A 24,312-nucleotide genomic window follows, 5' to 3' on the forward strand; every position below is an offset into this window, starting at 1 on the left:
ACCACTATACTACGACTTTTTTTTTTTTTTTCGACATACTGTACTAAGACTTTTTTTTATTTTTTCGGCATACTATATTGTGACTTTTTTTTTTTTAACATACTATGGCTTTTTAAAAAAAATATTGAAATACTATACTATGACTTTTGTTGATTTCAAATGAAAAAGTCAAATACAATAACAAACACTACATCCATGTATCTGGTCAGATAGCTCAATGGGTAGATACCTGGTTGGAATACTGGAGGTTGTGGGTTCGATCCTTACAGTATGTGGCACGGTCTGTTTTCAGGTCTAATGTCTAATGATGAAGTCAAATATACGAAGAGATGTTGGAAAAGTCATAAAAAAGTTGTATTATAGTATGTTGAAAAACATCAAAGTAGTATGTTGAAAAAAGCAAAAAAAAAGCTGTAGTATGTCGAAAAAAGTCATAGTATTATATGTCGTAAAAAGTATGTCGAAAAGAGTTATAAAAAGCAATAGCGTGGTATGTCGAAAAAAAAAAGTCATTAAATTGTATTTTGGAAAAAGTCACAAAAAAGTCACAAAAAATTTAAAAAAGTCATAGTATATAGTTAGTCGAAAATAAGTTGAAAAAAGGCATAGTCACAGTATTTTATGTAGAAAAAAGTCAGTGTATAGTATTTCTAAAAAAATTTAAGACGTCATAGTGTAGTTTGTCATAAAAATAAAAAGAAAGTCATTGTATACTATTTCGAGAAAGTCATGAAAAAGTCAGTTTAGTATGTCGTAAAAATGCAAAAAAAAGTCATAGTATAGCATGTCGGAAAAAGTGAAAGTATATTATAACTAAAAAAGTCATACTATAGTATGTCAAAAAAATTAAAAGTCAGATACACTGGACCATCGGCCCAACCCCAATGTTCCCCCTAAGGCCTTAAACCCCAAACCCTCAGGGACTTGACAGAAGATGTCACCTGGTTAATGGTTGAGTGTGAAAGGCTGCAAGGGCTTGAAGTGGTATAAATCTGAAAGGGACAGCTCTTTGTGGCGACATATCACACTACCTTGAAGATGGTAATTGTGGCATTTATTTCGCGTTTTTACTGCCTATTTGAAAGTCTTCCAGGCTGTTGCCCTACAAGATTAAAGGTTTAAAAAAATCAATTTACTTGTTTTTGTCAAACTTCATTAAGCAAAATTAAAAGAAATGGTTAATGAATAAACCAGGTGTGTAATATAGTCTAATGCTTGCATTCCTCTGATTTCATGTGTTTTTTTTATATACCATAAATCCTTTAAATGTTATTGTTTCTGTATACATTTAAATATGCCGTCCTTTTTTTATGCCTCCGGGCTTCCCCAGGTGTGGTAACCTTGTGTTTAACGTCACAATGCTATGAATTATGGGAAATTCCCTCAGGCAAAGTCTGCAGGAATGCAGACTTACAGGAAGTGTTCATAAAAGGCTCAAAATGTCTGCGAGAGAACCCTCAAAGACTTGGAGGTTTGACCGTGGTGAAACTACAATGTTCCAAAGATGGACTACAAAAGGCGCTGCTTCCCTCTGTGCGTTGTTAAATAGGTCTTCAGTGACACGCTCCTTCACCCGCTGTGTGTGGAAGAGAGATACTGCAGGTCCTTCTGCTGCTCTAACACTAGATCAACATATAATAAAGGATTATCTTACCAAACGTGGACAACCGGTGAAAAATATCACTTCATTACCAAGGTTGGTAACCTACAAGCTACCACAAAGTTTATATGATAAATATTGAGTTATTTCTTGAGTTATGGCAAAGGAGTAGATGTAACGTGATGTCAAATATGGAATAACTAAAATAATACCGTTAATACCGTGAATTCATCACGAAAATAGTTTGTTTCACCAACTAACCTGTTTGGAGATGTCCGCGCTTCAGGTGCACCTGTGCACTAGGCGAATTCCGGAGACGTCATGACGTATCTCTACAGACGTTAACCGGAAGGATGGCGTATCACCTGAATGCGAAAAAAAATGATTTTGGCGTATGCACTGCACGCAATTTGAAAGTGTGAAGACGTGTTATTTGTACGCGTATATCATAAAAAATATCATGAAAAGTCATATAGTATGTCATAAAAAACATAGTATATGTCATAAAAGTCATAGCATAATATGTCATAAGAAAATCATAATGGAGTAGGCTATGTCATAAAAATATCATAAAAAGTCATAGTGTAATATGTCACAAAAAGTCATAATATAGTATGTTAAAATGAGTGTTTTAAAAAAGTCATAGTAAAGTATGTAAAAAAAAAAAAAGTCATATAGTATGTTAAAATGAATGTCATAAAAAGTCAAAGCAAAGTACATCAAAAAAAGTCTTTAAAAATCATAGCGTAGTATGACGTAAAAAAATTATAAAAGTAATTTCCGTATGTATGTCTGTCAACTCATCCGATCTACTTCATTCTGGGCAGGTGTATTGCTGGGAACCCAAGGATGTGCAGTGTCGAAAATGGTGCAATTCTGCAGCAGGCCTTTACAGGCCGTGACTCATTGACTGCAGTTCACTTTTGCTGCTGGATGCTGGATATACTAACGTTACAATCAAACTCTTCTTCACTTCCCCGGAGTCGACGAGTGATGAGTGGTTTTCGACAACTCTGCAAGCTGCACTTCCGGGGGCCAAGCAATCATCCCACTCCAAACAGGCACTGCTCTAGTTCCATAAAACATAGTAGCCTATAGGCACACCATTTCTTGAAAATACATTTGTAACAGATAAAAATGGGCCTATATGTGGGCGCAAATCTAAGAAAGTTGACCTCCACATTTTATAACTGTCTAAGTTGATACACATTGGCCTTAAGTTACTTTTATTTTACTTTATACACATTTGACCAAAGAATCCTGCACACTATTAATCACTTGTACTCACTTTATTAAAATGTTTCAGTCCTCAGACCTTCATCAGGTAAAGTCAATTTAGACTGTTTTTGTTACTTTAATAAAGCGAGTTCAAATTATTGACAGTGTGCAGAATCCCTCATTTTTTGACAGTCAAAAGTTGTGAAAAGTAAAATAACTGAAGGCCAGTTTGCATCCACTAAGACGTCACAATATTAAAGTCAACTATATTTCATTTGTAACCACATTTCATATGTGTTACACATTCATTTGATTCTACACACATGTCAGCAATGTGCAATGTGCAGAAACTGTTCATGTTCATAATTGTTACTTTTTTTTTTTTTACAATTTTGTCTTGAAGTCATTTAACGAGAAACAAATGTTGGTGAAACTATTGTTGGATGCCAGTGTATTAAGGATGGCCACCAGGTGGGAGTATAAACTCAGCTATCTCCCACAGTGTAATCTGTTTATGAGACTTGGGCTCTAACTGTTTGGTAGCCAAGTTTGGAGTCTAAACAACCTGTTACAGTAGATCACATATTCACTCTTGTAAACACCGTAACTGTGAAGGAGGAATGTGTGTTTAAGATGCTTAAAGTGGTGCCTTTATAGCAAAGATCTGGCTAGTGTTATTGAGCTCTGTAATGCATCTGTCTGGTTATTGTACAGTGTGTATTCTCTCAACCAGGAGAAGGAGGGGAGTTGGTTTCCTAAATTTCTGGGTCTAGTTTAGTATAGTAGAATGCTTGAAATTCTGGGAATAAGTTATGTGGGATGGATTTATGCTTGGTGGAGCACCATTAGTATATGATGTGTGTATGAGTTGGATATGGGTGTGTGTGCTTCCTCTGGGTCTGTGGGATTTTGGCCCATAATTCCTGCAGCTCTCAGGTCACAGCTCCGTTCTCACGCACATATTTGGCATTCCTTCCCCGACATGATTACCATACACCTTCCACTCTGGGTTTGGCTACGCGGAATATTTCCATCATTCCCGAGTGGAACTGGAGCAACGTTCCAGAAATGAACAACTCACCCCGCCACCCCCTACTCGCTCTTCTTTATCCCACCCCCACACCCTGTTTCCCTCCCACCCCACTGTCTCCCCCTTATACCACCCCCTCCAGCACAGATTCCTGCTGCCTTGCAATAGGAATCCTCTGGTACAACCCTTTTTTCCCCCTGAGTCAGCTGTTTGTGTCTGCCGGCATGATTGGGTCATTTGGCAGCGACATCTCTTCAGTGACCTCCCGCTAGGATAGGGAAGGAAGGGGAGGGATAGGGGGATAAGAGCAGGATAGATGAGAGGAGAAGCAGCTATGAAATTCTATCTCACTACTGCATGTTTCCCCTCCACTGTTCTGTCTGATCCTTCGTGTTGAATATTCACCGCAAAACTTCGTAATGTGGAGGTCACTGTTGACTTTTTGCACAACAGTCGGTGCTCAGCAGTTTCAAATGGTTCCCGAGTGAGGCTGGTCCATCTTGGATTTGTATTTTACAAAGCAATTTAATGTGTGAGTTTTGAGCGTTAGTGACTACTTCAACCCACACTGACAAAAACTATAAAAACGTCAGAATCCGTTCTTCTGCTGCCTTTACGTTCTTGCACCTTGTTTCAATTACAAACCTGCTGGTTTGATTTTAAAGTGCTGGTGTAGTCGAGGAACTTTTCCCAGTTTGTAAGATGAATTGCTGTGGGAAATGCAGAATTTCATTTTATTGCAATGGCAGTCTTGCTATTGCACGACAGTCTGCTATTGGCTCTTGATACTTGCTCAGAGGTTATTAGTTATTATGTAGTTTTTTTTTTACTGTCATCTATAAAAATGCCAAAATAATAGTGAAAAATGCCTATTAGGAGTGGATGATATGGATAAAATCTATCACAGCAGATGTAATTTTATATCAAAATATTGATGTATATCGTGATTAGGGCTGTCAAAGTTAACGCAACAATAAAACGTTAACGTAAACTTGTTTTAACACCACTAATTTCTTTAACGCATTCACACAACTTGAAGATACTGGCATCATATGAAACTAAAAAACCTAAAGAATCCATTGGTACCAACCATGTCATACTAGCTTGTCGGGAAGGAGGTTAAATAACGCTCCAAATGTACGCTAAATTTTGGTGAGGAAAAACTGTCATGGACATTTTTATAGGGGGCCCCTTGACCTCTGACCTCAAGATATGTGAATGAAAATGGGTTTCATGGGTACCCAGGAGTCTCCCCTTTACAGACATGCCCACTTTATGATAATCACATGCAGTTTTGGGCAAGTCATAGTCAAGTCAGCACACTGACACACTGACAGCTGTTGTTGCCTGTTGGGCTTGAGTTGGTGATTGATTTCCAATAATAAATATATACATACATTTGCATAAAGCAAGCATATTTGCCCACTCCCATGTTGATAAGATTATTAAATACTTGACAAATCTCCCTTTAAGATACATTTTGAACAGTTAATAAATGTGTGATTAATTTGCGATGAATAGAAATTACCTATTTTAACCGATTGACAACCCTAATCTTGATACAGTCATTTTTTTGTAAATTCAAGTGAGAAGTTGTTTATGGATAAATTAACAAGAGGGCAATGTTTGTTTTTGGTTAATCCAGTGAATTAAAAACCTGAAAAGTTAAGGTACATTGATGCAAAAGTCATGCAAACCCAATATTGCCAACAATGGTCTAATACAACCAGATTAAAGGTACTGTATGTATATATATATATATATACCATGATATATATCTGGGTATAAACTTTAAGGCACAATCTCTGATGGCTGACAAATGTATACCATGGTATACGTATATCTTCATATAGCCCAACCCTACTGCATATCACAATTTCTTTGAGCCAAGGGAAATGTCTTCAGATTGCTTCTTTCGTTTAACCAACAGTCCAATTTAGAGCGATATGAAATAGAGAAAACCATCAAACCCTCATATTGCTGTAGCTGGAGCAAGCAAATGTTGGGATTTTTTGCTTGATACATGACTTAAACGATGAATAATCATCAAAACAGATGTCAATTCATTTTTTGTCGATCAATTAATTGAGCATTAATGCCAAGTGACCACATCTGGAGCCTCGGTGAACTTGAATCCCTTTCTACAATATACCCTTTGACAGAGAAGAGAGCATGTGAAGAAGCAGCTTAAAGAGGCTGGGAGACACAGGAAATGTTTCTGTAAGGTTTACTGAGTCGAGAAAGACTGCTGCACACAGAGCTGAAATAAATAAATGAAATAATTTTATCGTAATAATTATAATAACCATCATAGTAAGATTGCTTATTTAGGGTTTCTGTCTTCTTTTATATATATAATATATATAACTTTCAATAAATTGTTCCCTTTAATATTTTTTCTCCTGTGTTTATGCATGAGACTTTGGTTTGTTCCACTGAATGTCCTGGTAGCAGCATTCTGTATCCACGGTATCGCACGGGAGCATCATCCCCCGGGTCGTTTCTATAGCAATGCTAATAGACAAGGCACCCTCCCCGCCATGCTCGCCCCTGCGCTCGTCATCCTCTGCACCTATAAGCTGAGGGTGTAGTGTCCTGGGGGATGGGGGGGTGGTGGTCATGAAGAAGGTCTCCAGTTGTCTTTGGTTGGTCGTCGGTTTGGTTTGCTGTGATTGGCTGGCTGTTTTTGGTGCAGCTTGGTTTTTATACATTCCAGTTCCTAAAGCTTCAGTCCCTGCGGTGAGTTGTCACGGGTTCATGCAGGGACTGGATGGTCCCTTTCCAGAGTCCCTCGTGATCCAGCTTCACTCATGGTTGTTGGTGCACTCACTCACACACAAACAAACACACACACACACACACACACACACACACACACACACTCTTACATACATTTCCTCGTCTTCTTGTTCTTACAAACATGCGTTTATTCAGTAAGTCACTCACTCGATCATTCATCCTTTTGTCATCCATTCATCCGACAGTCTCACAGGTTCACACCAATTTAGCAGTGAGACAAATAAGTGCGTCACATGTCCATTATTGGTCCATTTGATCTGTGCAGATCACTCAATCCCTTTGTCCACTCTGCCGTTTTCCTGTCCTCTCCTTCCTGTTTTCCCTTTATTCGTAGGCTAAGCACCCACTTTCTTGTTCAGTCAGTCTTTCCCACCCTTGTTCTCTCTCTGTATGGTCCAGTTGTAATCCCATACTTGACATTGTCCAGCTGGTCCAGAACAGGAGACACGAAGGCCTTGTGGTTTTTGTGGTTGTGGAATAAGAGGCCTTCGTACAGCCTGGGACTCTGGCTGCCCTTTAGGTTCCCTGTCAGTATTTCTGGCCTATGAAGGGAAGCATAGAGCAGTCCATAGAGCTTCCAGCGATGAACTAGTAATGGTCCAGTTGGCCCAGTAAGGGAACTAAAATTGAGAGGAATGATCACTAACTATGGGGTTGTAGTGGCAAATTAGTAGGCGTAAAGCTTAACCCCATGAATGATTCATCAAGTTTCTGGTCAATGTTTGTCCCAACAAAGGGAGGTGTTCAGTCGTGTGCGACAGAGGAGATGACTGGGTTAGCCATTGGCAGGCTCAAGTCAAGGCTTTGGATGACAAGAAGACAGTGGGTGCTAGCGTTAGCCACTACTAGCGGGGCCCGGTAGCACGCACCCGCTTGCCCCGCTTGCTGACGGTGGTGAAGCGAAAGGGGGTGGTGAGGTCGGGCTGCTCCCCGGGCGGGAAGCGCTTCATGAAGTGTACATCCTGCTGGTTGGGGAGCGTGTGCGGGCCACGGCGAGGACGGCCTCTTTTAGTGAAGCCCACATACCAGCCTGTGTAGCGCGCCGACATCAGAGCTGTGTAGTGGTTTTCCAGAACCTTTTCCACAAAGACGCAGTCATCGCTTCGATTACTGGCCTTCTGAGAGAGCAAAGAAACCACAGGTACCCACACACACACACACACATTGGGAGAAACAAAGAAGAGGCCGGTCAGGAAACTGTAAGATAATTTGATTTTTTATAAACGTCTCTAAAAGAAAGAAGTCTCACCTTTCCTACCAGCTTGCCGCGGCGATTCATGCACAGGTAGAAATTGGTTTCTTTGCCCCGGATTCTCACCTGGCTACCAAAGGTATCGGCCTCCACTACGAGCTGGGCTTGTGAAGGGACAGACAGAGGGACAGACAGACATTAGAGCCGCAGGCAATGCAGATAAATACAGTATGTTGTGCTTGCAGGATGTCACAGGTTTATTAGGTTGTATCACGCAAATGTTAAAGGAAGAAAGATAAAGGTAACCCAGATTTGGAGCTCACTTAGTTTCATGTTGTGAGAGATCATTTGCCATAGCAAAGAACAACATTTATGCTTAAACAAACAAGCCCATGGCCAAGTAGTGTGACACTAATTGCACGGATTACCAGCCACCATTAAATCAGATTTTTAAACCAGATAAGGCAATCGCATTAAATCACGGTTTTAGGATTCATAGTTGCTATTAAACGCGCTGATAAATCACAGGCCGATGTAAATGTCCGTGGCTGGACAGATGGTTGTCAGATAAGCCCGGTCACACACATGGATGTGAGGCTGCTGACCACAAATGGGCCTCGTAAAATAGATAACAGCCAAGAGTAGACGGAGCACGGTGGGCCGAGAGGAGCGGGAGAACACTCAGACTGAGTGTCTGCGATACTGTTGTTTTAAGGTGAGTGCGTGTGCGTGTGCACCTCTGTGTATTTGTGTGTGTGCAGGTGCATGCATGTTCATCCTTCCAGGCAATACCGCTTCACCAACTACACATCTTCAGAGAGCGCTTGTGCCTGTTTAAAAATAAATCCCTAAAATGGTTCCTACATGACCTTAGTCAACAAAGGGGTCAAGAGAAATCAATACCTCCCTCCCTCTTGCCCTCTTCCGCTCTCTTCCCCCAACTCTCCTCTTGTCTCCCTTCTGCTCTTTCGCTTCATGTTTATACCTTCATGCACCCGCCCCTTCTTTTGCTTTATTCCTTCTCTCTCTGCTCTTGGTTCCCCTGTGTAATACCTCATCGCCATAGTTGGTCAGTTTCGGGTGGATTGTTCAGCTTAGGAGTGATATTTGTCTATAAGCAGACATGCTTTTGCATCTATGGCTTGAAGTGGCGCGTTAGCAACCTGACATGTTTATGAATCGACTGGGATGTGCAATATGAGCCACCGCTGGAGCACATGCAAGAAATATGAACTCCAGCTTTATGGCTTGGCTTTCTTCTGCCCATTGATTCTGCGTGTGGTTTAAGAATGGGTTAGACATCATTACAGGCGGAGAAAGGTGGAGAGGAGGAGGGAGTGGGGGATGGACAGAGGGAGTGTTAGAGGATGGAGGGAGGGAGGGAGAGGAAGCCTGCTGTTTTAAATCCAGAGGAGACAACAGGGAGGATGAGAAATCAATGGAGGGATCGATGAAGGAGATGAGTTTCTAACACTCGGTCCAACACTCTACCTGCCAGGCTTCTCCCGCTAACTCACACTTGTTTTCGCTAACACCTTCTTTCTCTTTCTCTCTCTCTCACCCTCTCTCTCTCTCTCTCTCTCTCTCTTTCTTTTGCTCTCTTGTGAATCATTGAGTCAGCAGCCAGTCGATGAGGTCTTTGTACTCCCAAGACAAGCTCCACTGCCCCTCTGCCAAAGCCTGGGGAGGCATGTGTGTGTGCTTTTGTGAGTGTGCCTGCACAGTTGCATTCTGTATCCGTTCATGCATGCACTTGGTCAACCTTCAAGTCTTTGTACTTGCAGCCGTTAGTCGGTGTGAGTGTGCGATGTGTGTGCAGGGAAGCATTTAACTGTGTATACACTGACTCACATGCACCACTGTGTTCTACTGTGTGTGTGTGTGTGTGTGTGTGTCTTACCAAATTTGTCTCCATCTTCTCCTCGAGCGCTGATTCTGCGTCCCAGCACCTGGACGTGTTTGCCACTGGTGCGGCTGTAGAGCTGGTAGACCCGGTGGTGTCGCCGACTCATGGTGTCTCGCACCTGCGTCTGGTTCTCCACATGCACGCTGAAGTTGACTCCATCCACACCAAGTACCTGCTGTGAACACACAGACACACGCACACACACACCAAGGCAGACACACACCCAGAGGTTGGCACACATACAGATACAGAGAATCATGAACAGGTTTAAAAAGCTGCACGCACTACCAATATGCAACCTTTCCTTTGTAATGTACAATCACTCTTTGTCATGCTTACCTGTAATGGATTGCACATCACCAGCAACATCTGGATACATCTGGAAAAAGTAGAAACAGATGAGTTTAGAAATATGTAAGCAACATTGAATGTTGGAAGAGTTATGTGTGACACCATCATTTCCATCTCTTTCTTCTCTGCCGTTCTTTCTGTTCAACATCTCTTTTCCTTATTGGGTGATTACTCACACTGCTGGGTGTGCGGCTGGCACAGAGACATGACATACAGGCAGGCAGATGTACAGGGATAGGCAGACAGACAACACCCAGAGCTGTGTTTATTGTTACGCTACCAGGCTTCTGTCCAAACCCACTTTCTGACCCGTTCGTGACTTTCGCCACACCAAAATCTGGCCTCCAAATGACCCGAATGGGCCGTGGCGAAATGGCAAACATGCCGAGACAACTAGAACATGTTTTGGTTTGGACATCTGAGGGACTGGGCTGGCTTATTTGGCTGCTCTGTGTATGTAGACAGCTGGGCTGGACTACAGGTGTACACTCTGCTGTGATGTGGCTTTGGAGAGCGGCGGACTGTGGTTACATTTAGAGATGCTATGAATAAGTGAGAACATGAGCTACCAAAACGTGTGGAAAGATGATTAATGGGGAATAATCATGGTGATGTAGAATGCAGAATTAGATGGTATTGTCCTTGAAAGTATAACTTCTTGTACCTTACTTATCCTTCTGATCTGGACTTTTAGAGACATTTATGATTGAAACAGCTGGTTACAGTTAAAATTTAAATTCTTCTCACTTTATCCCATTGCTTAATTGAAGTTAAGACCTTGACCTTGGATGTATCAAATGTTATTCACAGCTTTAGTAAGGGAGTGATTGTGTTGCGCAAAATCTACTCTGGCAGTCCTTGAACTGTTCTGAATTAGTGGCTGAAGACATGATGAAGTTCAGAACAAAGTGTGTGGGCTGAAAAGCAATTCTACGAATTTTGTCTTTCCCCACCTCATCTTCTGCTATCTCTCTGCATGCCTCTTCTCTCTCTCTCTCTCTCTACTCCACTCTTTTTCTCTGACTTGTTGTCCTCCCTATCGCCTCTCTACCTTATCTCTCCCTCCCTGTCTCTCTGTCCACTCTACCTTTCTCCTATCGTTCCCTGCCTCCCATCTTCCTTTATGTTTGGAGTTAGCAGGGCGACTCCTCCACACTGTCATGGGCATGCACACAGATGTGCAGATGTGTGCAGGGTGTTTGTGTGCGTACAGGAGGAGCAGGCAGCTGACAGCTGGGCCAAAGCAAAGACATACGCGCTGCTGAGAGAGGGAGATAGCGAAGAGGAGAGAGAGGCGGACTGAGAGGTACACAAAGGGATAGGGAGAAGGAAGGTGATGTAAGAATAAATAGAGGGGGGATGAAGCAAGAGAAGGCTGACAGATAATAAGAGAGGTGAAAGATACAATCAGAGAGAAGATGCACAGATGTGAGAAGGGGACGGTGAAAAAAGACTGAGGTTACATCTTGAAGGGAGAAAAAGTGGCAAAATGAGAGACAGTAGTGTAACCACAGAGTGTGGCCTGGCGTGAGAAGTAGACAAAAAGATAAATAATGGGAATGAAAGAGGAGGGGGGTTCAACCCATGCACGTCGTAACACATGTCACTGCCTCCTGACTAACACACACATATACATGTGCTTCCTCTCTCTCTCTCCCCCCTCCTTTTCAACATTTCTTTCCCATAGTTGGTGTGTTGGCCCCTGAGTCGTTCTAATAGATGCAGATATCCTGGGCAATGCAGTAGAGTGTTGGCCCTCACATTTTGCCTGCGCAGCCGAAAAAACCTGAGCGCCTGTGCATTGTGAGGACTCTCAGCTGTTAAAACACCACGGCTGCACTGCCGCCGAGGACACTGCAGGAAAAGTGCCTCGGCACTGGATTCCCCCGCTCCCACAAAAACCACAGACACTCCATATTATGCCAGCCACAGAGAGAAAGAGAAGGAGAGAGGAAAGAGGGAGACAGGATCAACCGGGGGTGGGGGGAGGGATGAGAAAACGAGAAAATAAGAGAGCGCCGAGTAAAAGTCGGGGAGAGTAAAGACAGAAGGAGGTATGGAGAGAGGGAAAGCCCGGTGCGCCTTGGCTGGCTGCCAAAACAAGCAAGGGTCTGACATCATAAACCTGCGTCCCAGCAGATCTACCATATGGAGGCTGCGGTTAGACTAGCAGGCCTCAGCACCGAGGACTGGGCAGCAGCGTGGAGCGAGAGCGGTCGGCCTGGTGGGACTCAGCACAGAGCAGTGGTTTCAGCTGTGTGTAGCAGTGGTTAGCGTGGTAGGCCAACACTGGAGCAGTGGGCTTCGGCACAGTGCAAGAGTTTCAGATGTTCAGCAGCGGGCCTCGGCGAAGAATAGTGGTTAGGCTAGTGGGCGTGTGAGTGGTATCAGCAGTAATATGGTGGAGCAAAGAAGCAGAGGGCCTCGACATGGAGCTGTGGCTTTACGAGGAGAGCAGTAACAGGTTGTTGTGGCAAAAGGCCCTTGGCTTTTTTCTCACTGGCTGAAGACTTTCAGTGTGATCACGTTGGTAAAACAGCATGGATGAAGTGAAGTGGCTGTGGTAAAGCTGATAGGCAAGAAGGAAATGAATTGAAAGATGATTGGCTCTGAAAGACCTAAACTAAAACCAGCAGACTAAACAGTGAGACTGCTCCTCCTCGGATACTGCCAGGGGCGCCATCATTCATCAGTTATTAATTCATACTTTTTATCTGAGCAAGTATCTGTGGAAAAATGGGGGTATAGGCAAGACAGGAAGACAGATGTAGGCAGTTAGGTGGGTAAGTGGAGAGAGTGTGAGGGAGACACAGACGAAGAGAGGGAAAGTCAGGCAGACACCAGCAGCAACAGCAGCACACACCCTGTCCAGGTTGTGTGAGGAATGAGAAGTATCTGGAGATGACTGCCATCTGGGAGAAGTACAGCCGACACAAAGAAAGAAAAATAAATCCCTCGGCTTTTAACAAGACACACCTCAAATGGGCAAACTCAAGCCCCCTGAGTCTGTATCCTCCTCCCTTAGATTTGCTCTTGGCACTTTATCATTTTCCTATCCCACTAGATAAAGCCGGTGTTATTTGACTCAACTTCAGAAATATTTTCAATAGGGGAAAAAAAAAAAAGAAGCATTTTCTTGGCGATGGGAAAATGGCTTTTTCTAATCCAGCTTGGCCATCCCTGAAGTAAGTGCAGATGGTGATGGAGATGTTTATGGCAGGTTTTATGAGTAACAGGGCCCTGACTCTGACCCAGTGACCCTGAACTGTCAGCCAATCAAAACAGGGCCTTCCAGTGGCATGTTTTCTATGGGGGACTGATGAGGAGTGATGTAATCGTTAGACACTGCAGCCTTCCTCTCCATCTCCATCATCTTCATCTCTAGCTCACCCTGTCACGAAAACTAGTTTTAAACAACTGAGAAACTCGGAGTGCATACATAAATAACATTATTACATGATGAAGTGATAAAAGTGACTTACAAGACGGTCAGCGTGGAAAGAAGGGACCACATTGCTTCCCCCCTCCACTATGGAACTTGTCCCAGAGACAGTCTCCTCGCTCGGTCTGAGCCAGTCCGACAGTCCTGGAGAGAGTTCCCCTCTGTGTGTTGTGAATCCGCTGGATGTTGTGCAGAGTCAAAGAGTCAGCGGACACTCTTGTTGGCATCGGCGGCTGCAGTGCCCCGGTTCTCCCGGCGTGGGTAAATGTGCCACTGTGACCGCCGGGCAACCTCTAACAGCTGTCCAGACCGACCGGTGGCGGTGGAGAGACGGATGGGCGGGGGAGCAAAAGGGGGAAGGTTTTGGGCTTTAAAAACCTGCGCGTCTCCGAGAAAGAGAGGAACAGGTGAAAGCGCGCTCACGCGTCACACAGATAAACCAACCCCAAACGACCTTGTTGACCCTCAGAAGTGATGCTCGGCCCTTTGGAGAGATGCGGTTCGTGCGTAATCTTCTGCGTAATCCAATGCGTAACGGCAAGAATTCAGTCGGTGAGATAATAAAAGAAAAGTGGTGGAGTGTTTGTTCCTGCACAGATAGATAGGAGTAGCAGGGCAAGGTTTTAGTCCCAGCAGAGCAGGCTCAGGAGCTGTTGGAGGTGGGCTACCTGGGCTGGCTGATGGAGCAGACGGCGAGCTGGAGACGGAGGCTCTGCTGCAGGCGCAGGGTAATGCAGGACTGCCTCCTCGGTCATGACTGCGTCCCTCAACGGGTCTGTCTGTGGTGACTCAGGTGACACCGACCAACAGTGTCCGACAGAGAGGATGATGATAAGGTCCCAGAGCGGTCCAGCTCAGAGGGGTATATGGGAGAGTGCTGAATGAAAATGGGAGGGGATAATAAAGGGGGAAAGAAAGACTAGAGGGAGGGAGAGGGAGGGAGGGGGTGGTTGGAGAGGAGAGGATGGGAACAGCTGGGACTGGGTGGCGGACTCAGCCACCCGCGACACAGCGAGGAAATGACAGCCGCACTTTGCACCTGATTTTCCGGACTCAGCCTCTGGTTGTTACCGCTTGGCTGCAGCAGTCCTCTCTGCGCCCTCTCGACACAATACCAGCCAAAACACAGCACGATGACATCACCTCCGAAATGTTTGAAGAGGGGGGGGGGAGATGCAATCCGATCTTTTTATTTATTTTTTTTAAACGTAGAAAGTTTAAGCAGTTTCCCTGAAGAGGGGAAAAAACACGAAAGTCTCCTCGTTCCGAGAAAAGCGAACTCCAAGAGGAGAGGAGTCGAGCTTTCTGAAGAAATAAAAGTTCAAAACGAGCGCTCTGGAGACGTGTTTACCCCAAAAATCACACTGACAGATCGACTCCCAGTCCAGAACCTGCACCGTTCCTCTTCCCTTTTATATTTGACCTCCCTGTTTCATTCAGACACCAGAGGAGAAAAAACGCAAGAAGAGAACGCAAACAGAACCGTGCGGTTTCTTTATCCACTTCTCTGGTATTATGCAGATTCCTTCTCTCCTTTTCAAAAATTCCAAGGTTTCCTTTCCATAAAAAGCTCTTCTTCTTGAGGGGGGCTGCACAGGAGAGGCGCGTCGGCAGGCACAGACCTCACTCCAAGAAAAACCAGAACAAGATTTTAACAGACGCGGATCAATCCTCCCTCCCTCCTCTCCTCTCCTCTCCTCTCCTCACTCCCTCCCACCTCTCTCTCTCTCTCTCTCTCTCTCTCTGCCTCGCACACACACGCACATGCACACTTATTGGATCAAAATGGGATTAGTCAGTCGCTATGCGATGCCGACCCAACTTACACTGCACAAAATATCAATTTTAACAAGTGTTCCGTTGTATGTGAAAAACATCTGCTAATGAGGTGAGATAATTTCATTTTGTTTACAACGCAAAAAAAAAGCAACTTGTTTCTTTCCACGACTCAGGCAATTCTCTTTTTGGAACTATTGCGTCTTGTTTCAACTAATATTTGTTTTGTGGTCATACCTGAAACAAGTAAATGCATAGGAAACTATTTGAATGATGTCAGAGAGGAGAGGAATTCATTCGTTTGAAGATTTTAAAGTGAGCAAAATGTGACAGAAAGAGAAAGTGGCAAAGCTTTCGTTTTAAAGATTTCCACAAAACAAAGACACCTGCCTCAGTCAAGTGAACATCTGTCTTAAAAAGCGGACTTCTTGCCCTCCATTATCTCTCCTGAAGATAACCTGCAGCCTCAGTGGCCTCAGGATGGAGGGTGGAGGGCAGTGCACACACACACACACACACACACACACACCCTTCAGAGCTGCGGTGCTTTCAAGTGATGTATTTTGACTCCCCATTTCATAACTTTTAAGTTAAACCTTAAGAGGGAAAAATGAAACGGAGAATGAGAGACAGTCGGGAGGGCGGTATGTAAGCACGGACACGGATCCAAAACGAACATTTCTCAGGGATTTCGGCAGCAACGCCCGCTCTGCGCTCCCAAAACTCCCTCTCACCGCCGCACAACCGCAGACGGTCAGCCAAGCCAACACAACACTCCTGCCATACCTTTCATTCACACACACACACACACACACGCACACACACAGAGAGAGAGAGAGAGAGAGAGAGAGAGAGAGAGTAATAGAGGTGGGAGGGGGGTTGGCCTCATACATCAGGGACAGTTATCTTGGCTCCAAAAGTAGGCTTATTCTTTTCAACATTGTACTTTCAAATCACACACACACACACACACACACACACACACACGCTTGTGCAACTGGACAGGGTTGAGCTGGGCTGGGTAGGGGTACTGTGGTTGAATGCCTTTCCAGTCATGCTCCATAGACAAGCCTCTGGCCTTCTTTCCTACTACTGGCTCCCTCTGTCTTTGCACCTGTGTCTGGGTGCTTTTTCGCCGCTCACCGCACTGCTGCGAGGGACACGAGTGTAAATGTTGTGGAGAGGGATTTGAACCACATTCTGGTGATGAGGAATGAGGCCCGTCTGGTACTCTTAAGCCCAGATGGAAGGGTTCAGAACAGGGACTACAGCACATCTTGGTACAATGGTGGAGTAAAGAAAAAGCAGACAGAGGAGCTCAGCTCCATTCACAGACTGCGCATGAAAGCCAGATTTAACAGTAGTAGTGGATTTGTAGATAGTTGTAGGTTTTCCAAAAGGATCCTGATGCTGAGATGATCTTACTCCCATTGTAAATCTGTAAAATATTATGTTAGTCTAAGGTTCTTCTGGGAAATGAGACTTGATGTGTATCTGGCTCAGATTTGGTTGAAATACAAAAAGAAAATTAAACTGAGCTCCTTTCACATCTGGAGTCGCAGACAGTTAGAACAACACATTGTTCATACCTCAATTGTAACTGTTATTTGGGCAAACAAAGCTGTAACAGCAAGTCTTAGAAATGACTCCGTCTGTGGAGTCTTGTGGAGAAATGTTACCTGGATTTGGAAAATGACATTTCATGTACCTTATCCAAAAAATAACAAGTTAGAGGGGAAATTATTTCGCAACCAACCAGGCTTTTTCTTCCTCTGTCTCTCCTTCTGTCACATCACTCTTTCTCATTCATTTTCTGTCCTCCCTATCTGTCTCTTTAATCTCCCCGGCTGTTTTTTATCTGCTCACTCTGTCCCTCCCTCTGTTTGCAGCCAGCATATTGATTGCCCATGTCTTTGCCTCTGCAGCTCCTGCCTATTGATCCTTAGCTAAGACACACACACACACACAAACTTGTGTGCACACACATCCTCACATACATGGATGTCCCCTTCCCGTTTCTCCGCGCTCAAAAACCATTTCACTGTCATGCAGACCAACTTTGCCGGACAGATTATTCATAAATGCACACGTGCGTGCACTCACATGTGCATAAACACACACAAAGAGACACACATCGGGACACCTATTTTTGCATATACCCTCTGTTGTGTTGAATAGACTTGGCATTGATGGACGTTATGCCTTTGTGCTCCTCTCTCGACTCATTAAAGTGAATGAGAGCTGTGTGTGTGTGTGTGTGTGTGTCTGGGGCCCTTTAGCTGCTGTAGGTCTGGGCCCAGCAGCTTTTACTCTGTGTATCTCCCTCTCTCTCTTTGACGGGCCTGCAGGCTTCTTCATCCAGGGAGCCTGGTCAATATGGCCATTCTGTCTAGCAATTAACATCGATCAGCGCTCGTCAATACCGTCAGCACCCAGACAAAGACCCAGGGTGCATTGCGTGTGCTTGCCCTTTCTCTATCACAGTCCAACAAATCCCCAAACAGCACTCTCATTATATGAGGGCATTCTGGCTTGACCCCAAGGTCACCGTGGAGGAGAGGCAGGGTGTGCTGGACTCTATGTTATGGGTGACTGGAGTGGAACCTATGCAGAGCTTGGAGCGCTCGGAGCCGCGGGCCAGTTGTTGACTCATTATGACGGTTGTGTGTGTGTGTAGAGGTGCTGGTGAGGAGTCAAGTTTAGCAATCCCTTGGTTTGGTTGCAGTCAAAGACAAGCTGGCAGACAGGCAATATCATACCCCCGCTGCGTACTCTAGACACTGTGAAAACTTTGAAGAGTATAAATGCAATCCATCATTCTGGTGACACACAGATTTGGAGTTTTCAGATGTGTCAAGTGCAGCGGATTGTGTTCAATTAGCTTTGTCTATAAAGGCATGGGCTGTATATGTTCGGATGGGAGGAGGGAACGGGGAGGCAGGCCTGTGTATATGTGGGATCTCTGGAGGGGGGGAGAGACTTTTGGCTTTGATTAATACCTGCCGACATGGGCCTTAAACTTCACATCAAATGTTGAGATGTCAGGCTAACATCGGTTTCTGGGATAGATATCCCTACTCTGTTAATCATGGGCCAAGTTTAAACTGTTCCCCAATGTGTAAATGTATGAGACACTTAATAAAGGCCCTTTGATGACAGGGGGGCCCATGCAAAGTCAAGGAATGTGTACAGTGTGCAGGACTTTGAAATGAGAACCTGTTCGCCACTTGTCTGCGTCTGCGAGATGAGAGAATCGACAGCTGCAACTAAGTAAGAGCAGGAATTAATTAGCGGAGAGCCGTTTGTGCGATAGTGAACCGCGGTTGAGATGAAGAGAAAAGCTAAATATTGTTTTCATTAGCGGCGATGTTGGTGGTGCGCAGCCCGCTCCCTTCTCTCGCTTAGCAAGATTAATCCAGTGAATATGAACGTTTACTCTCCTCCGTCGCACAATCCGTTGCAGCTGTTGTCTCTCTATACATAGCCCAGCTGAAGCACTGGAATAACTTTACTTTGACACTTTCAAGTTGGAGGGTTTGATGCTGCTTTGGACTCGTGTCAGGGTAATTATTCATGTAATCTAGCTTGTCATTGTAAGGCCAAAGCCTGGTTCTGCAGAGCGAATCAGGTGGTCGTGTTCTTTTGGCTGCACCTGCCTTTTTAGCGAGATACATGACACAATTTTTATTATGGAAGTAATTTAGTGGATTCAGGAGTTTATTGTCTTTGTTGTGGATGAGGTTTGCCAAAATATCCAATAATATAAAACATCTGCATTTAACCACGTGCAACAAACTGACTTCAAATCCAACAACATATGCAATCCAGCAGCATCTTCACCTCTGTGCCATCTGGCAAGGCTGCTTGCTGAAGTTTGGACACTTTGCACTGATGAAGTGGTACGTAAAAAACATAAAGACATCAAACTTGGAAGGAGCCATGTTCATGCACCTGGATCACATATGAGCACCATCAGGAACTCGTGACAGAACCTCATGCAGGGGCAAACCTCAACTATTCAAGAACCTCTGATCATCCCAATGACATTAAATCAAGGACAGAAATGAATTTCAACAACAACAGGGACCAACTGAACATTTGATCTGACATTGAAACTACAGATAAAATGTTCAACACAGCAGTTTGTTAAATAGTCACGAAATTGAATCTATTTGATTCGTATACATAGACACAAATTTCCCTTTTTTTTGTGACGCACAGCATAACCTTCAACAACACATGGCACACGTGTCAATTTCCACTCCAGTCTTTTCAAAATAAAACTACATAGTTAGGTTTAGGAATAGATCGACTTGGTTAGGCTTAGTCAACAAAACTAACTGGGCTAAAATGCTGCAACACTACAGGGTAAACACCAAAAAGTCCTGTGGGATGGAGATTTTGCAGGAGTGACACTGCATGCTGTGTGAAACTGATCGACAGGGGCTGTTTAGTGCGCTCTGTGAGGATGTAGAGAAGAGGAAGAAGGAGATAATTGCTTCTGACCAATGAGGTTGTACATAAATATGCAACACTCAGCGACTGGGTGGATGTTTGTTTAATTATGGTCCTTGTGGTTGTGTGTTTTTGGTTGAGTGAGAGTGTCATGACCCTCAGTGACAGACTGTGCACAGCTGGAGTTTGTGTGAACGATTATGCAAAGATTGCGTCAATAAGGGTATGCACAAAGTTGTCTAGGCGTGTGTTTCATGACTGCAGTGTGCACGTGTGTGTGAGAGAGAGAGTTATCCTGCGCTCTCCATGCATAGTGATGTGAAATGCAGCTGTGGCTTGTGTTGGACGCTGCTCCAGCATGTTTTTTTTCTTCCTATTTCATGTTCAGGCGCTCAGCGATGGAATCCATGATCATAGTAACCTTCACTCCTGTCATCTTTTCTGTTCATCTCTTCCACACTCCTCCCTTCTCTCTTCCTCCCCCCTCCTCTCCACTAAGTGCCCTTTACTCTTCCATCCTTTTCTACCCTCCGTCCTTTGTGCTGCTTCTGCTCCCTCTCACTGTGTCCATTTCTCTCATTCTGTTTTTTTCCCCTCCTCTCCCTGCCCCTTTAGCCTTGCCACCGGGCAGAGGAGGAACTGTAATGTTTATGAAACCCTTTAATGTGCTATGTAATTACCCTGGCAACACCTCCCATCATTACTCACGCCAATAAAGCACCTTCGAATTGACATGTCAGAGTGGGAGAGCGAGAGACAGAGAGGGACATAGCGCACACACTTTCCATCGTTCACCCCCCCCCCACCCTCCATTAATCTTTCCTCTTTTCTTGTCTTTCCTCAGTCTCCATTTGTTCATCTCTGTTTTGTCGTTTCTTTCATTCTTTCCATCCACAGCTCCTTCCTCTCCCTCTCTGCATCCCCTTCCCTCCAGCTCACTGTGACTTCTGCCAGATGCCCAGGTGGTGGTCAATTACAGCACAACTCCTTTTGGAATAACAAAAGCATTCTTAAACTTGCTCCACTGAGCCTATTTTAGGAAGACTTCTCTGTATGTTGGAAACTGGGTGAATGGGCCTGAAGGAGAGAGAGGGGGGGGGGTGAGGGTGAGAAAGAATTACAAAAAATAACACTTACCGAAAGAGTGTAAATGAGGATGCATAAAACAGGCAGGCAGCTGCAGGAGTAGCCTGAATGGTGCATTCCTAACACAAATTGTTGTGAGTAATGCAGAAATGTTTGTTCACGGTAAAAACTTCCATATGCAATTAACACATACTCACATCCTCTTAGAGCAGTCCCTCCCTTTCCAGGGAACCCACCCATGCTAGTCCTCCGGTCACTATACCTCCCACTTAGACAGCTGAGGCCCTGGCCCTTCTTGTGTTAGCACTTATGCTAAGTCCCCTAGCTTTTCTCTACCTTTACTGCGAATACTCAAACCCCGTTTGCTGCCTTAACGTTGGCCTCTTACTGTAATACCCTTTGCCCATCTCAGTTCATCTGTGGCTATAGCCTCTTATTCTTCCTCTGTCCTGGCAAAATCCTCATTTGTAAGACAAATATTATAACAAATTAAGCAGCAAAACAATGGGTGGGTGTCTGCCTGACGTCAGCCTGCATTTCATTAGCAATCGCTAGGCTAACGCGTTCCATATGGAGGAGCCTGCAGGGTAGCCCCCTGCTGCCCGGCCCAGCCCAGCGTGGCCCAGCTCGACTTGGTTGCCACGGTCTGCCCCCACCCTCAGTCTCAAGTCAGCCCCCAGTTTGGACCCCATCCGGGCCCCCGCCATTATGTCATCTTTAATTTGGACTTGTCACACATCACCTGACACCTACCCCCGTCATGCTGTAACCTTTTGTCCCGTTGGAGCGAAAAAGCACTCCGGAGGCTTTCTCCCTCTCCTTTCTCTCCCACTTTGCCTGTTGTTTTATTCTCCTTTTTCTTCTCATTCTTTCTCTTTCTCTCACGCTCTTTCCCCCTCGCTCACACTCTCTCTGTTGGCTTCTGTCACTTCCTCCCATTCTCTCTTCAACCTCTCGCTCCATGTACCTGCCTTTCCCCTCTGCCCTTTGTCATTGAGACTTAGGTTAGATATGTGTGTTTGCATGTGTGTGTGCGTTATGAGCAGAGGAAGCAACCGAGAAAGATTCAGACAGGAATCCGATGACACCTCTGCTCAGTCACCCCAAAGCCCTTTGCCCAGACCCCCGACAGATGAGCTGAATGACAGTGATGTATGGGATGTGACAGTTTGAGGGAAAGTAAAGTGCTCTGGAAAGAGCTAAATTATAGCATATGACAGGATTCTGGAGTCAGGCTGGTGTGTTGGACAGAGCTTTGGACTTCTGGAGAGCGGCAGGGCCGTGGGGCTGTCTCCCGTGATGGAAATATGGAATGTGACGGATCTCTGGAATTTAATAGAAAAAGAAGAAGAAGGACATAGATGGAAGCACAGAGAAAAAGACGGGAGGAAACATATAGATAAGAGAGGATTTATGATTACAAGCATGGATTTATGTGTTCAGTGTGCACTGCAACAAAGATTTGTATGCATGTGCACTACAGGTGTGTGTATGTGTGCAGGTAACGCTGAGCGCGGCCTGGTGTGTGTGCACGCTTGCCCTTTCCTGGCCTGTGTATCTATGTGTATAATCATGTGTGTGTGTTTTTTATGGCCGATGTGCACTGGTGTGTGTGGGTTGCTGTGCACACCCATGTGAGTTGCTGGGTGTCTCTGGTAGCCGTCCCTCATCACTGCTCTGTTCCCCACAGGTCTCTGCCGTTGGCTTCACTCTGCTCTCTTGTTCTGCCATACAGGCTTCGTGTTCAGCTCTGTTTTACCCTATTCTATTCCATTGCTAAAAGTATGACTAACTGGAGCACTTGTAAAGGGTTTTGCCAATGTATATTTTATGATACTTATAATATTTTTGGGCTTTTACTGGTTTGACGCACAAAAGTAGGATTGTTGGATGATTAAATTCATGAGATTTGAAAGGTTTATATTTATATCTTGCCCAGTGATAACTCCCTTTTGCTTCTGCAATAATAAAAAAAGAATGAATGAAGTAGTGACAGCTGGTAGACAACCATTCGGTTAAATTATTCTCTTCAGCTCAATAGCCTGTATTCAGCTTGGATGGAGGAAAATTATTTTTATTATAGGGAACTATTTTGGACCCGAATGATCTGGTGAGAACGGCGCTGACCGAAGTGAAAGGAAACTTCAGAGGCTATAAATATCCAAGCAACTATATTGGATAAATGGAAAAGGAACAGAGAAACTCACAGCTAAATTATCTTTATCTAAATTCCTTTGTATTGTGCAAAGCCAAGAAAATATTCCCACACATTTCCAAAGGCTGCACGGCAATTAAGAAGCGAATCCTGTACTCAAACTTCATAGTTTTATGAACATTCCTATAAAACCGATAATTGACATTTTCCATGTACAGATGAGTGACAAGTTAAAGAAACCTGAATAAACGACTGGAGAAACATAATGCAGATGCTTCCACAGAGGGCACGAGGGGTCACCGAATGGTTTGATGAGCATGAACATGATGTGAATCATATGCCATGGCCTTCATAGTCACTATCTCAACAGAATTGAATGCCTGTGGGAGGTGGTTTGCACCGCCATCACCAAAACCGAATGAGGAAATATCTTTTGGTAGAACTGTGTTCATTCCTCCAGTAGAGATTAGAGACCAAGTTTAGAGACCAAAACAGCTTCAATGCCAAATATTCCATACATTTAGAGCGTTGAATAAAATATATTAAAAGGTACAGTGTGCAACATCTAGTGGCATCTAGTGATGAGGTTGCAGATTACAACCTCTCCCGTGTGACAAGCATGTAGGAGAAGTACGGTTGCCGACGTGAAAACGTGACATTTTTTGGCTTAAAGTATATTATGCATCATTTTATACACAGTTTCCTGTAATCTGCATGACAGATAAAATTATCAATGGAGCATGAAAGTTATTTCTTCACTGTGAAATAGTATTTAGGCAAAAAAATATTTACTCAAGGTCAACTTACTAAAATTTTCTGGTGCTTTCAATCACATCTCACCCTCTTCCGCAGTGGATAGAGTTTGCTTGACATGGAGATGTCATTAAAGCAGCAGTTGGGAGAATTGGAGGAAATATGATTAACAAAAGTTATTTTTATAAAACGGTCACTATATCCTGACAGTAGTGCATGAGACAGGTAATTTAAAAAAAAAGTAATGTGCCTCTGTGTCCTCTGGTGCTCCTAATGTCATCTGAAAGACTTCACAGCCCGGAGGAAAACAACCAATCAGAGCCGAGCCGTCTCTGAGCAGCTGTCAATCACTCGTGAACTCTAATCAAACGGTCAAACTAGGCAGCGCTGATCAAATATGAATCAATATTCTGTTACTGTAATGCCTATTTCTCACCTCAAACGTTTTCAGAAACATCTTGTAGTTTACTGTTTAGCTGTAAAATGAGAACGTTTGTGACTCGGCCGCCATGTTGAGATCAGTTGAGGAAATACCAAGCACCGCCCACG

The 24,312-nt window shown here is 44.3% G+C and overlaps 1 protein-coding gene across 5 annotated transcripts in view; it reads right to left on the reverse strand.

Annotated features, from left to right (window-relative positions):
- Positions 1 to 6,060: 6,060 nt before the first annotated feature.
- LOC119494180 (fibroblast growth factor 18-like) overlaps positions 6,061 to 24,312 on the reverse strand; it is a 247,537-nt gene continuing 229,285 nt past the window's right edge. For 2 of the 5 annotated variants that reach the window (XM_037779855.1, XM_037779856.1), the window contains exons 4-7: positions 10,085 to 10,124; positions 9,740 to 9,920; positions 7,897 to 8,003; positions 6,061 to 7,765 (exon numbers count right to left, since the gene is read on the reverse strand). In XM_037779855.1, the coding sequence (XP_037635783.1) occupies positions 7,493 to 7,765; positions 7,897 to 8,003; positions 9,740 to 9,920; positions 10,085 to 10,114 (591 nt within the window). In that variant the 5' untranslated portion in view covers positions 10,115 to 10,124 and the 3' untranslated portion in view covers positions 6,061 to 7,492. Of the gene's footprint in view, positions 7,766 to 7,896; positions 8,004 to 9,739; positions 9,921 to 10,084; positions 10,125 to 13,578; positions 16,111 to 24,312 lie in introns of those variants that run through there. The other 3 variants (XM_037779854.1, XM_037779852.1, XM_037779857.1) reach the window with 3 other exon arrangements.

Source organism: Sebastes umbrosus, chromosome 9 (assembly GCF_015220745.1).
Source record: "Sebastes umbrosus isolate fSebUmb1 chromosome 9, fSebUmb1.pri, whole genome shotgun sequence".
Lineage (NCBI taxonomy): Eukaryota > Metazoa > Chordata > Actinopteri > Perciformes > Sebastidae > Sebastes > Sebastes umbrosus.